This window comes from Echiichthys vipera (genome assembly GCF_963691815.1).
Source record: "Echiichthys vipera genome assembly, chromosome: 14".
In the NCBI taxonomy this organism is placed as follows: Eukaryota; Metazoa; Chordata; class Actinopteri; order Perciformes; family Trachinidae; genus Echiichthys; species Echiichthys vipera.
In genome coordinates this window covers 11,967,429-11,983,121 of record NC_139839.1, presented here as the reverse complement: position 1 = coordinate 11,983,121, position 15,693 = coordinate 11,967,429, and the positions used below count along the sequence as shown (strand labels likewise).

General features: G+C 44.0%; 1 protein-coding gene across 1 annotated transcript; it reads right to left on the bottom strand.

The window, feature by feature from the left end:
* Positions 1 to 5: 5 nt before the first annotated feature.
* On the bottom strand, positions 6 to 15,013 carry mntb (MAX network transcriptional repressor b). Its single transcript, XM_083926688.1, has 6 exons — positions 14,694 to 15,013; positions 10,617 to 11,190; positions 10,466 to 10,507; positions 9,311 to 9,422; positions 4,178 to 4,370; positions 6 to 3,587 (listed from the first exon to the last, which is right to left on the bottom strand). Exons 1-6 carry the CDS (start codon positions 14,764 to 14,766, stop codon positions 2,788 to 2,790), a joined length of 1,794 nt encoding a protein of 597 aa, XP_083782814.1. The 5' UTR covers positions 14,767 to 15,013; the 3' UTR covers positions 6 to 2,787.
* Positions 15,014 to 15,693: the final 680 nt, after the last annotated feature.

Sequence of the window (15,693 nt, the reverse complement as noted above, 5' to 3'; positions counted from 1 at the left end):
CATTATCATCATTGTTATTTTAAACAGTGGACAGTAAGATCTAAAAGGCAGCCCAAAGTGTACAGGCGATATATAACTTAAAACTTTCTCCATAGGGAAAACATGTTTTTTATATTCATATATAATATCAATGTAGCATGAGGTCCAAGATCCTGCCCACGTTTTACAGTATTGTACATGGTCCCAAAATAAACAGAAACAAAATGTTTAAACAAAAGAAACTAACGGCAATCTACATGCAAAACAAAACCAAAACAAGCATTTCAGATGTTAAGATACATACACTCATATGCCAAAACGTGCATACGATCACAAATTTACAAAACTTTCATACGTACATACAAATATTACAAAACTCAAATCCAATATTAGACATCGTTATCAAGAAAAGAGCAACAACTTTTTTTTTTCTTTCACTTTTTCCACTCCATGTCTCAGTCCAACTCACAAAATGGAAAACTTAAAAACATAAAAAAAGGGAAAACAATCATGACAGTAAATCTTTACCTTTTTCCATTCGCTCAGTGTGTTCGTGTTTCGCCAGAGTTGTCTCACAGTGTTCAGGAAAACTGAGTATAGGCACACACGATAGCACCCAAACAGACTCATACCATAAATCACCTCTGTGTAAAAAAATAGCTTGCTTGCTACACACACACAAACACACACGCACACACACGCTCAATCATGCACAGGGCAAACTGTAGAACCAATAAACAGCCATGCTTCAGGTACAGTAGGATTAACTATAGTACAGAATATAAAACATATGGAATACAGTCACATATACAGACGTAACATACAGAAACAGCAGAAGAGGCGAGGAGCAGATCCACGCGACATTGACTACATACACTGATTTGATGCTGTGACATGTATAGGCTGGCAAGAAGGCTGTGAAGCCATGAACGTTGTTGAGTGTGCACACAGACATACATACACAAAACACACACACACACAGAAAAGTGGGCGTCACAACACATTTTTCATTTTGAAATCAAACCATTTTTAACCATTTTTTGGACTGGAGCCGAGGGTTTGGCGTGCTGTTTGATTTGCATAAAATGTAAACTGATCTTAGACCTAAACATTTCTTTTCCCAGTATATTTTGTGCTATACCTACATTTTTATAAAGACCTTAAATTTAGACAACTGTATCTCTCATAGCTTGACAAAAAAAAAATCTTAACACAGTTTATCTTAACTTTTCTGGAGCTTATCACACGGCAAATATCAACTGTATTTGATATAATACAGTACAAAACTTAAGTCATTGTTTCTCAAGTTAAGATGTTTTTGTTCATGAGTGAACTTGATCAATCAACATTGTCCCATCATTTTTCCAGATTTTAAAAGCCTGTGCAGGAAGTTTGTTATGCCCCGAGTGTTGTGTGTGAGTAACGCCAGTAGAGTATGAGGGGTGGGGGGTGAGGCAGCAGGGGGAGCTGTTGCATCAGAGTGAAGAGGATGAAGACCCGTGAAGCCCTACAGAGGAAAACCTGTCACTGAATGTTTTGAGAGCAGTTGTACGAGATCTTTTTTACGCGTTTGACACTAAAATTCACCGCACAAATTTCAGGCATGCGCGATGATGTAGCTTGTTTTTCCAACACAGTCTCTTAACAGGCCTTCAGTTGGTTTGAAAACATGACATTTTAATTCTGGACTTTCTGGCTGCATATTTTGAACGAGTTGCTCCGCCTTTAAAATAGTAGTTTAGTGGATTTCCTACAAGGAAGTTTGCCAGTAATCAACAGGCAAAGGTCATGTTGACGCTCTAGACGTCTCCACAAGGCCAGTGCAACACAGATGCGTCTGTATGCTAAGCAAACCTCACCCTCCAAAAGAAAGTCATAAGGGGTAGTGGATAAAATAACTCCACTGTTGAATGGGACACTTGTGACACTGAGGTTTTTTTATTTTTAAAACTGCAGATAGGATCTGGTTTTATTATTGCACTGTTCATTCATTTACAAGGTGTTTGGTGCCGGTTGCAGTGATGAGTAAACCTTCATTTGGAGGAAGAAGAGGGCTTTACGGTCTGGCAAAAGTGAAGGGGGGGGGGGGAAACTGGAGGCAATATAAATGAGTAACTTTCCTGTTGCAGAACTACAGTGTTCCTGACGCCAAAAAGTCAGGGACTGCATGAAAAACTGACAATGGTTAAGCTTCATTAAGCCGACTATGCGTGCGGTCTACTTGACACTTGATCACACCTTTCACTCGCTCTGCCTGCTCTCAAACACATCAGTGACATTATTTCCACCAGAATGTCCCACATGACATCATGATTATATGAATACAAAAACGGGCACATACTGTATCACCACGGCGACATCCTAATGGCGTGTGTTTTTCCTCAATGAGTGGATGAATAGTTAAGGTAAGTCCTTGATGCCTGAGTGTGAACTGAGCTTATTATGTTATTGCTTCTGGTTGTAAAGGAAGGAGAGGAGGAAGGTAAGGAAGGAGAGAAGAAGGCAAGGAAGTTAAACAGAGCTCCTGTCTTTGCAGCGCAGACAAATGTCACAGTCTTATTTTCACAAACAATGGCCCGACCCACTGACTCTGCTTTAATGCTATTGTTCACAAACCTGACAGAGCTGTGACTGAAATATCTCTGGAGATATTCATCACATGTTGTCCAAAAAACTGCAGATTTTTTTTTTGTACATTTCGTCTGTCACAGATTCTCTGCTATGGATAATTGGTTGGAGTGTGAAAACTCATCCAAAAGTTCTGAATCTTTCGCCTCTTCAACTGACTTTGCACTTTTTCTCCCTATTTCAGGCCAGTTTGAGCGTACTAACAGGGAAGGTCGGGACTGTAACCATGGTGACAGGGTTGAGGACAGCAGCCTGTCCGACCAGCTGGGGGTGGGGGGCCAGCACTGCTGCGGGTTTCCCTAGTGACGGGCTCCCCTGGCTGATCACGGCTGGGCTGTTCACCTGGCCTCCATTAGTGTTAGCTTGAGGATTAGCCTGGACGTGTGGCAAGGTGTGATGGGTGAAGGTGTGAGTGATGTGGCCCACCATGGTGGGCTGGGAGACAGACACACCCTGGGGGTAGAGAGTCGGGAGGTGGGATGGCAGGGGACCTCCCAGGTGAGCCACCGGGTGGACGGTTATGTGTCCGATGGGCTGGGCGGCTATCGGCTGGTGAGTGGCAGCAGCTGGTGACGCCACTATTGGCTGAGGGATGGAGTTGATGGGGCCAGGCGACGGGGCAATGTGCGTTAGGTGCTTGTGATTTGCTGGCAGGCCGTGATTGATAGCCTGGATGACCGAAGGGTGGGAGACGGCGGCGTGAGCGATGACGGTGGGCTGGATCTGCATTGCAGGGGGCTGAATGTGATGGGTGGGTTGCGGAGGGGGCGGACCTGGGGCAGGAGCAGGGGCGATAGCTTGAGGGGCAGCAGAGTGGGACGGTGTGGTCAGGACTCCAGAAAGATGTTGGATTGACAGGTGCGGGGCGAGGAGCGGCTGGGCTTGTAAGATGGGAGGCGTCGGTTTGGGAAGGGACATTGGAGGAGGAGGAGGAGCGGGGACATCGTCGTCAATGTCCTGCTCAAAGTTGTCTTCTCCTTCTGTAGAACAGAGAGGAAACGGTCAGTCATCATCATACGACCCAAGAAACAGTGTGTGTGTGTGTGTGTGTGTGTGAAATCTTTATGTAAGTATAAATGAGACACAGTCAAGAGGTTAAGTGAGTACTCTAGGGATGGGTGATAAGACCATCAAATAATACTACGATATTTTTAGGCTATATCATGATATATTTACATATACACAATATATCTCTCTGTATTTTTAAATCTTTTCTCAAGCACTTCATAAAAGCATTGAGCTAACGTGACTGGTAAGACCAGAGGCGGGGGACTGTCCATTTATGTGAAGAAGGCTCGATGTAGGGACACCTCTGCAGCCACTCGTAGGTATAAACTTGCTTAATTCACTCTGCAGACTCTTTACCCATTTCAACACACGGATGACGGAGTGTGTATACCGATCGGCAAAACACCAGACATGACAAACTCCATGTTCGCGGTATCGTCGTGTAATAAATCCTGAGTAGAAAAAGCTGCGACCCCGATATTACATTTCTTGTGATGAGTTCTGTAGAAGAGTATCAGGTGTATACATGCATGTCTCATGTTGCTGCATCGCATCTCTGTACCTGAGGCGGTGGATGTGGAGGCCTGGTCGTCCTCCGGCTGGATGGTCTGTCGGAGGACTCTGTCGATCTCGATAACATCCATGCACTGGCTGAGCTCGTTTTTCAGCTCGGCCAGCCGCTGCTGCGTAGCGATCTTCTCTCTGGCCAAACGCTCCATCTCATGCTCATACTCCTTCTCCTTACGCTTCAGAGTCTTCCAGGGGAAACACAGACGGAGAGTAGATGAGCATCACTAGCACATCTAGAAAATACTTCTTATAGAGAAATCACGGTATAATTAAGAAACTGTGAATGGTATGTGGTTGACACGTGTACTGTATCAATTCAATTCTCGAATAAAAGACTGTTTTCAGCTGAGGCTGCAATCTTTATTAACAAATAAATGTCCACAGCATTATTTTCATCAGTACAACAACAGTCATTTAGGTTTCTCTTTGACAATAATCCTTTACTGCCCTCTCTGTAGAAATTAGTCCTGATCAGTACTGCTTTGTTGTTGTTTTCCTTTTGAGTTAAGCTGCTGTTAAAGAAGTTTACAGATGTTTTCAATAAAAGCTATTGTGGGAAATAGAGAAATGACCCCTGGCATACTGGGCAAGAGTGAATATGAAACAGATGCACAAAGTGTTTGAATATCAGTGTGAGTTTGCATTAATAGGCAACACCAGCAACAGCCAATTAACACGAAAGACAGGAGCAGGTTGTGAAACAGGGAGACATGGTAATAAAATATACTTTTAAAAACGGGGGGAAACCGAAGCACAGAACTTGTCCCGTCTCAGGCCACTATTACTACTACCAGAATACACCTATACATACAATATACGTACAGGCTGTGACGCTAGCTTCTTTTTAAATCATTCAAAGAGCTGGCATTGCAACAGAAAAGGGATTAAGACCAACTTTTTTTTCTCTGTGCAGTCTTGGCCTCTGCGACATTTCTCCCAGCTTACACAATCCTGAAACACAATGTTCCTCATGCTCTCTCAGTTTCATACACCAACAGGAAGGCACGCACACAAATTCAAGCACGTGTCTACACTGCTTTTGTTGGTGTCATCTACTTAAGCTCCTCCTGTTTCCTGGATATCATGCTTGTTTTTTTGAGTCAACGGGGTCAGATAGGGAGTAAACGTCATGCCATGTTTTTTCCACCGATCATTCAAGTTCATTGTCTTTGCCAAAAATTCTGAGGTCAGCGGATTACTGCAGTCTCAACCTAAAGTCACATAAGACTTAATGAAAGTATGAATTCAGAGCACAGAAACTGCTGTGTATTGAGCTGCATGGGTGTTTGTAGATTTACGAATGAAACCATGAAGAAAAACATAGCAGGAGACACAAAAAGAAAGAAAACCAAACAGAAAGATTTAGAAAGAGCTCTTCCAGCCCCACTTTGCCGTCTCTGTGACCCAGTTTCAGTGTGGGTCAGCTGATGCGTGAACACCAAGCAGTATGACAGGCTAAGGACATTAACAGATTACTAGGGAGGAGTGAGGGTGGGGGGCATGGGGAGGTGGGAAAGGAAGGGGCTAATGGATTATGTTGTTAACGCGAAACCAGTCAAATGCTGGTAAGTTTTGCTGTGTACATCTGGTTATGTCATTACATTAACTGGAATATAAACTACTGTGAAGGGCTTCACACGCATGCCTGCTTTTACTCAACACTCCCATCCAAATTCACAGCCCTGTTTGCACTAGCTACCAGTCCAGACCTGGTGAACTTTGCCATCTTGTAACAGCTCATCCAACACTTCTCTTCCCCCTCTACTTGCTTCAACATGCAGCCTCTTAGAGCGCACTCACACTGTCCATTCGTACAGTGCCTCATGCACATGCCCGTGCCCGTACATGTGTATCCGTGCTTTTCAAAAGCCCACCTCTCTCAACCAGGCCCCGGCCGGCAAGCGTGCCGTGCCTGGCCGCGGTGTAGTTGTAATCACACTAGTCAAACGAACTAGAATTTAGCCGTGAAGCGTGCTTGGGCACGGTTTGAATGGACAGCGTGAGTGCACCCTTAGAGCCATTTAGTGGTGAAGAGGAGTTGGAATTGATGGCTATAACTGGTCGATTAAATCAGTGCACCAAGAATGTGTAAAATTTTATTTGTTACATTTCTGTCTTTACTAGAAAAGTTATGAAAGCTTCTTCATGTCTGACTGTAACATGTCTGCTGTTTGTATGCTGCATATGCACACTTCTGCTGAATATACTACCTCTATAGAGACCTTACTGACACGCATATGGTGACACAGCCAACAGATATCCTTTGAAAAGCAGACGTTTCTTAGCCCACGTTGGCCTCGGAGGAACTACAACTGCTTGTGTTTCATGCGCATGTGCATCAATGAACCTCTCTCCAAGGTCTTCAAACCTAGGCACCATTAGACCTACAGCAAATCACCAAGGAAACAGCTGTCACCCACAGCAGTTTCCTTGGCAACCTCATCCAGGAGGATTTGGCTGCTTGAGCAGCAGTTTGTAAAAAACATTAGGAGCTATCTAATTGGGTGAAGCATGGAGGTAATAACATATAAGGAGTGATGTGACTGGACGGTTGCCAGTCGGGTGTCTCAGATCACTCCCAACCCCCTCCTCCTCCTCCAGACTTCCATCCTACACCCCCTCTCCTTATTCTGTTGCATCCATCGCTCCCTCGAAACCCTTCCCCCTTTGCCCCTCCCCCGCTTCATATATGCCTCCTTTATCCTTCTTCTTTCAAGACGTCCTCTTAAAAAAGAAAGGTGAAAATGACTCTGAACTTTGCATTAATCACACGTGCATCACATGCATGTGGACATAAGATCCTCACAAGGTTGATATGAGGACAAGACAAAAAAAAGTCTGTGAACGGAAACGCTTCAAGTCCTGAAAGCTTACATCAGTGCTCCATCATTCATAACCATTAACACACACACACACACACACACACACAAACACACACATGCACACGCACACACACACGATCAGACTACAGTGCCCTGCCGCCTGTTGCTATGGATACCAAGAGACAGCAAGGAGACACAGGATGAGACAGACGGAGCAAAGAAAAGGTTGAGACAGACAGACTGAGGTTATAAAAAAATTGTCCACTGTTATAACCATGGAAACACTCTGCTGTACCCATCGGTGTCGCTCTGTAGTCTAGGGGTGCAGAGCAGATCGGAGTGTGTGAGCTCCGGTGACGTCACCAGGCTTGCGCTAGCCATGTGCTCCGATCTCACATGGCTCACAGAGAAGGAGAGAGGTTTACAGGTTTACATGAGGAGGTGCCGAGAGAGAAGGTGAGAGGAAGAGAGGGGGCGAGTCAGTGATCTACAATAAGTCCTCCTGATTAAATTAGAGATCAGAGGAGAAGGTGGAGAAATATTCATGGCTGTGGTTAGGCATTTGTTTGGGATTAGGATGTCTTTGGTAAATTGGGAAATAGTAATCCAGGATTATTAATGTTATGTGTGCTAATATCAACAAATTGTGTTATTGTTTTACAGCAGTCTGCGGTCCAAATGAAAGATGAAGAGTTTCTCCACATGTGATGAAGATGAAATGTGATTTTTCATACATTAGCCGTCTTTATAGTGACAAAATTTTCTTTTGAATATGGTGCATGTGATGTGATTTTTTCATCATTATCCTAAGTACCGCCATGGTTTGATTTTTGCGACGATCTGTACCAAAGAAATATTTTTTTCTTAAGTCAGTAGGATACAATTTGTAGGCCGGGATATCTCTGCAGCATCACAATACTTAATTCAGAATGGGATTTTGCCTTTAAGAAATATTGCATCCCCCTTGGATTTGGATATTACACTAGTCCATAATGCAATTTCAATTAAACTGCGATTAATTGTGCAGCATCTACTGGTAGCTGTGTGGCTACTGAGGCTGCAACTAACGATTATAGAAAACAGTGAAAATGCCCTTGATAAATTCCCAGAAGAGCCTCTTCAAATTGCAAATATTCAATTCACAATCATATAAAATGGAAAAAAGCAACAAATCCTCACATTTGAGTAGCAGTAAATGAATATTTGGCATATTTTATGATTGGTTATCAAGTTTGCTGTTGATTAGCTTTCTGTCGACCGAGGAACTGATTCAGTGAATTTTTCGACTTCGACCATTTTATGAATTGCTGCCAGTTGTTTTTGTGGCTGATGAATAGAGTGACCAGTTCTCTGTAATGTTCTTTTAAAACATGGAAACTTTAAGTAAATTGTCCAGTATGTATTTCCTTACCAGCAGCTCTGCCTCATATCAAAACCATCATCATCTCATGTCAAAGACTCAACTCCCTGCATGTTGTTCTCCCTGAAGGCCGGCCCAAGATCTTGCAGCCAGTCTCCTTTTGAACAAGTTCTTCCATCTCGCGGCCTAATTTAACTTCTTTCCATTGACTCCCCGTTGCGTATTCCACTGAACTCAAAATCATGAGGTTTCTACTCTGAAAAAAAAGGAAATAGTGTTTCTAGCTCCGAGCTGCAATTCATTCCTGCCACAGTGCACAAATCCTCTCCAATCTACTTTTGTAGACTCTTAAGGCTACACGGCCCCCTCCCCCACACCACCCTCTGCAACATAATGTTACTTCTCTACATAACTACAATGTGCCACAAATCTTCCCCACACAAATGTTACTCCTTCATCCTTTCTAGTTATTTATTTTTCGAGACAACCAGTTATTTTTCTATCACATACTTCATGTCCCCACACGACAACAGGATGGAGTAACACAACAACACAAAACGCTGAGATGCAAACCAACTTTCTCAAAAAATAAACTCCACTAAAGTGTGTTATATTAAAGAAAATACTAGTCATTACACTGTAAAGATTCAGGAAAACACAGGCGTTAACCACTACTTTCTTATAGGCATTATTTGGCAGATGACACATCATAGTCACAAGAGACTAACCTACACATCAGGGGAAACAAACAGGTATTGTGTATCAGTTACACCGGACCAAAGCCTTTGCTGGTTCCTGAGCTGAACCAATCAATTCCAGACCAGAGAAAGATAAAAACATGAAGCGAGAAGCACTGAAAATATGGTGCCGGACCGCAGCAGCATGTTGAGGCTTACAGCCTCACCATACTGGGAAAGCTGAGAAAATGTTATCAGAACTCTACCTGTATGTAACGTAAAGCGCTGCGGAGAACACTGAGGTTGGAGGTTTTCTTCTCGTCAACATTTGGAACGTTCTTCTTCAGCGTCTCAAAACACTCTTTGAGGTGTGCTCGCCTGAAGGGCCAAGAGTCAGAAACGAGAGAGGGTCACACTTCTGATATGGGTGTCATTAGCCTACTGTCTTGGAGAATATTCACCAGTCATTTGTAAATCGGTCATTTGCGTTAGAGGTCAATCATGTTATTTAAAGAGACCTCATGACTTCAATTTGACATCCTTGAGAAGGATTTCATGGTTTAGTGTAGGTTGAGAAAATGCAATGACCTTTTGGCTGATGAAACTTCGTCACGACAAACTTGATAAACATTAAATTTTGTGTGTAAGTGGTCGTCAAGTTAAAAAAAATAGGGCTGCTTCCCTTAAAGCTTAAGTTGGTAACTTTCCATGGTAAATTCGTTTTCCATATTTGCTGAAACTGTCACTATATTCTGACAGCACAAGGACACAGACGATCTGGGAAAAAGTTTTGCCACTCTACCTCCACACTCTATTCCTGTCTGCTCCCTCTCTGTGTGCTCCTAATGGCATCTGCTACGTTTCACTGCACACAAAGAAAAACAACCACTAAGTTGTCTGACGCAGTGTCAGTAACGGCTCATAAACTCTAATCAAACTGAAACAAGGCAGCGCTTATCAAATATGAATCAATATTTTGTGACTATCGTCTAATCCTCGCATGAAGTGTTTTCAGAAACATATTGTAGTGTGCCATTTAGCAGTTAAATGAGAACATTTCTGACCAAGTCGAGCCTAAACCAAGCGCCGTCCACCAACCACCCAGCCCGACAAACTTTCTCATTTTACTGCTAAACGGTTACCTAAAATATGTTTCTGAAAATGTTATATGAGAAATAGTCTATACAGTAACTGTAATGTTGATTCATATGTGATCACGCTGCCTGGTTTCAGTGTGATCGGAGTTCAGAGCAGATGCCATTAGGAGCAGAAGGTGGAGGTAGACCAACATGACTCTTTCACAGATCGTCGTGTGCTGTCGGGGTAAAGTGACAATTTCATCACACATGAAAAATGTGTGTGCTTTAATTCCACATTGAGTTGACACCAACTACAACAATGAGAAGTTTATTATGACTAACCTGTTCTTCTCCAGTTTATTATGCACCTCTCTGGTCCCCGCGCTGGAAACACAAAATAATTGATTAAATACATCCGTAGACCCATCTTCAGTCTTATGTCCATTTGAAAACACACAGACACACACACATATATATATATATATAAACTGACCCTCCTGGTCTTCTCTTCCCTTCCATCCCCCGCAGGTCCTCCATTGTAACGCCATTAGGCCGCAGCTGAGATGAAAGTGGCGCTTGGTGAACCAGTGCATGTTGGGAGATGGAGCCATTAGTGCTGATGGAGGTTGAGTACTGAATCTGAATCTGAGGCTGTGATTGGCTGGGCAGTGCGCCAACCACCTCTGGACTCGTCTCTTCCTTGATCCGGGAGGCGCACAACAGGTGAGGGGAAGCTGACTCCTGCTTCAGTGGAGGGGAGAGAGTGTTCTTGGCTGGCAGTGAGCCGTTAAATGACGTTGCCGCCGCGGCAATCTGTGTTGTAAGCGGAAGGGGCGGGACCTTGGGTGTAGCTGTGACAACTGGGACCATTGGGATAACAGCGATGGGGACTTGAGGATGTGGAAGAGAGAGGGGTGGAGGGCGATGCGGATGTTGACAGTTAGTGTCATCTCCCCAAGTGACGTGGCTGATTTTTATTGGCTGAGACAAGGACGTCACAATTTCCACACGTCCAGATTCCACCCCCCTGTTGATGAGATCCTTCTCTTTGCTGATGAGGTCCTCCTCTGTAGGAGTCGGGAAAAGAAGATGCACAAATGAGAGCGCAAAATCATGGACAACACCAAATCAGTCAGAAGAACAGAGGATAGAGAGGATGCAACAGGACAACCTGCCCTTGGTTCAGGAGTTTTTCCAGTGGTAAAATCTGTCTTTCATGCCCTAACACAGTGGTTCTCAAGCTTTTTTCAGTGATGTACCCCACGTGAAATATTAACCAGTGCAAAGCATTTTTGATCGAAAAAAAAAAACAGGACTGTGCATTAGTGCCTGGTTTATTTTTAGGCCGTCTTTGCCACTTCGTCCCTCCATGTTTTAAAACAAACGCTTCAACCACGGCTCCATCGTTTTACTTTTCAAGTGATTGACAGGTGACATATGACAAATTGGGTCGAACCATCCTGGTATGGGGGAGACTGAGTGTTTAGGATAATAAAATTGAATAGCCTGCTGAATATAAAATTCATTCATTTTTAATACATAATTATTTTTAAAGGATTTAAGCACGGATGCTGCTTTTTAAATATATATGTATGTATATTTTAAAATCTCACATACCCCCAGGAGTGCCTTCCCGTACCCCAGGAGTACACGTATTACTGCCCTAACACGCGGTATGTAACCTACTGATGCAGAGATTCACTCACATCTGTACTGAAGGTAGAAAATATTCCACGTCCACTTTGGAAATCAATTAGAACTTGTAATTTTACAACAAACATCCAACAAATGATCATTTTTCCAAAGTGGATGTCACTTTGTTTGTACATTTCAACAGTACGTGCACACAAACACACACAGAGAATGATGTCATCAGGGAATTAGGTTGTGGGGAGGGGGAGGGGGATAATCGCAGAAATCATGTCTGCATCAGTTTCCCTGACTGCAGAGAACCCCCCTCTGTCTGCGCTGTGACTGGACCGTTCCAGCACTGAGCATGCAGGGGTTACGTCAGGACCGTCTGACCGACAGCCGTGGACTTTTGTCAAAGAGCCTCTACTGGCTCCACTACACGCATAAACCCCCCAAAACTCTAATTTAATAAAATCACATTGTAGGATGGGAATGTTCCCATGCTGTGCTCATGCAGACACACACATTTAATGATAAAAGTGAGTAGGTATTGCACACAGTAGCAGGCAGACTCAAAGCGATGTGGAAAGCACCCCTGTTACCATGGAAACAGCAACTTAGAAACAGAAGATCCCAGGGATTCCTTAAACCTGCACACCGCCAACACGCAGCTCAGCCGTCTCCACAATTATAAAACAAAATAGACACACCACACGCCAACATGCCTGTAACACTTCCATTTCTTCGCCACATGAAACTGCAAAACCCTGGTGACGCAATTTCCTCTCACCTAGGGCAATAGTTCACCTCAAAAATATGATGCAACGAAGCTATTTATCTGCAGTTTTGGAATCGTATTTATTTCTTAATTTGACAACAACTCCAGTTGTCTATTAATAGTGCTACCTCTGAGTAAATTGTATTCCTCAATTATTCATGTGCTCACATTTATTCCGCGGAGCAGTGAAAGACGGAGCCGAAACCGTTGATTAACTCAACAAAAAAATAATCTGCAAATATTTTGATAATTGGTGAAAAATACCAGTCATCCTGCGGTTTCAGATTGCCAAGTCAATGTCATATATGACAGAAAAGTGCATATTTTTGAGCTATTGCTCAAACAAAACAAGCCATCTGAAGCCTCATCTTGGGCTCTGATAAATAGTGGAAATATTCCACTGCTTGTGACTGTACGCTGACTTTATACAGAAAATAAAACAATCAATGAATTGAGAGAATAATCATTAGTTGTAGCCTTAATCGCATTATTTATTGTATCCAGTTTCTGAGATAAAAATTTAACAGTTATTATAGTTTTCTGCTTTATTAATTGTGAGCAGTTTGTTCTCCGGTCATGTGTAACATGAGCACAGCTCTAGTGCTCCCCTTTCTTTAGTTAGTTTGTATTTTTAGGCTTTTTTCATGCTCTTCTCTGGTTAACACAAGCTTCAAAGTGGCTCCTTTGCACAGTTCTTTGTTTAACTGATCTGATCAAAACGATCATATGACTTTAATCAAGGACAGCCCTACACTGTTCATTGTTTAGATTGTGCTTCCGTGTGCCGTACGGTGCTATACATCAATATTTTAAACTTTAACTTTATTCTTCAGCCCTCGTTTTATGGATGCACTGGTGTAGTTTTTCTTTTGTTTGCTAATGTGACTCACAAAAACGGTACATTCCACAAATGGACCACAAAGCAGAAGTAAAAACAAAGACAGAAGTGGACATCAGCTCAGAATATGCTGACATATTTGGTCCCAAACCATCGTTATTCGAGCTTTTGCAGTCCAATCCACGCACCATGCACCCTCCAGATAGTCAAGATCATGCAGACGTGAATTACATAACTCCTGCATTGAGAGATTTGGGTGGGGGTGGGTTGTGAGAAGGGAGGTTGCCCTACTTGTACTTACCCCCCTTTCTCTCTCTCTCTGACCCGCCACTGTCAGTAGACTGAATGGGAAGGGCGGGGACGAGGAGTGCGTGCGTGTGTGTGTGTGCGCGCGAGAGAGTAGGTGTGTATCCAGAAGAGGAGGGGGGCATGTGCACGTGGTCGTTGTGGGGCGGATCCTAGCACGCGGTAGGGTAAGTATCATGCAGGGGGGGGGGGTTAATATGTCTGACACGTCATCATAGGGGAGAAACACACAGAAAGCACCCCCCCCCCTCCCCCGTCTTCGTTTACAAAGATCACTATGTCGATTAACAAGTGTGTCTTTTTCAAACACACATTAAAAAACACAAACAAATATTTGTAATGCTCGCGCGCAGATATGCAACAAACGGGGTGAGCGCGTGAGGAGGGCCCGCCCCAGTGTGTGTCATAAGATAGCCGAGCAATGTCAGGGTATTATGTAAAGAGCAGCCTCTGCTCGCCACCGCCCTGCTGCCGGTGCTCGACGGACAAAAAAGCTTTAAATCGACACTGAGAGCTCTTTTTGTAGCATATATGCTGAAAATAAAAACTAGCTTTAACCGATTATTTATTGAAATATATCTATTTGAAGCTTTTTTATATATCAAAAAAAGTATGTACCACTCTAGAGCTAGTTACTTCATAACAAAGATACAGCACATACATGGACACAGTTACTGGCAGGAACTCCTCTCCTACACACACACACACATGCACACACACATGCACGGCGAGTCACTACAATGTTGCACACACACCAAGAGCGCGCAAAGTAGTTCGGGAAACAACTTTGCCCGTTTCCGCATTAAAGGGAAGACAAATGTGTGCAAACGACTGGTAGTTTCCACTGACTTCAGCCTCCCAGTTTGGCATGAACCCATAAGCGATTACCAGAAAAATAGCATAGGCGGGTCGTTGGTAGTAACGGGATACGACCCCCTAAGAGAAAGCCACTTTAAGATGTATCATTTATTGTTATTTTGTGTCATGTAGGCTCAACACGGTGCACCTGAACTCACCACGTGTGCTCTGTTGTTGCTGGGCTTGCCATTCCAGATATCTGGCCGCCTCCAAAAGTGTTTCGATGCTCATTGCGCGTAAAACCCTCACGGCAGACGACCCGGTGGCCCCGGGACGGAAGGAGGAAAAAAGACCGAGGGGGGTACAGTGGGTAAGTGTCCCGGTAGGAAGCGCCCGTGTGCACGGTTCACACCCGCAGGCCCGAGCTTCTTTCCCCGTGCGTTTCTCCCGAAAGCAGACGGGCGTTTTTTTAATCCACGGAAAGTAGATCCTCGCATACGTAAAAAAAAAAAAAAAAAATAGGATTGCAACAAGATGGCGATGCGAGCACGGGAATACACACACAACAAGGCGAGTCGTGTTCTCGTTAAGTCCCGCCCCCCCGGATTCCTGCCCCGCCCTGTTACTACGGCCTCCGACAAAACCCGGCGACCGCAGCACGCCATCCCACTCCGCGCCTGCCGTTAGCCGTTAACCGTTAGTCAGTAGCGGTTGACCGTTAAGCCCTCCCAAATCACAACTTTGACGTTAAATGAATCATAACCTCGGTTTAGAAACGTCCAGAAGCAAAACGGGATCACGGTGTACTCGCGTATCTCCGTGAGAATCGAGAAAGAAGAAGTCCAGTTGGTGTCACCGGTCCGCCATGTTTTCGTCCCCGCCGTTGGCCCGCAGCGCATGAAGAACAATCAGGCGCCAGAGAGCCAATCAGCGCTCAGAACAACAAGGCATGGTGCTGGTCCACATGGGCACCCGCCCGGCCCGAGCGCGGCTCATTTGCATGGCGAGAGCGTGACTGGCCACCCTGCTGTCTCGGGATCAGGGCTGTCAATCAAACAGCGAGGGGCGGGCTTTACTGGTGTCTGATGCGGTCTGATGGTGAGGAGAAGCAGCTGACCAAAAAGTACTATTATCAATGATATTATTATTATTATAATGTTTGAACCTCATATAGTAATTAATACAACACAATTAAAACGTTTGATCAATTAAATACAA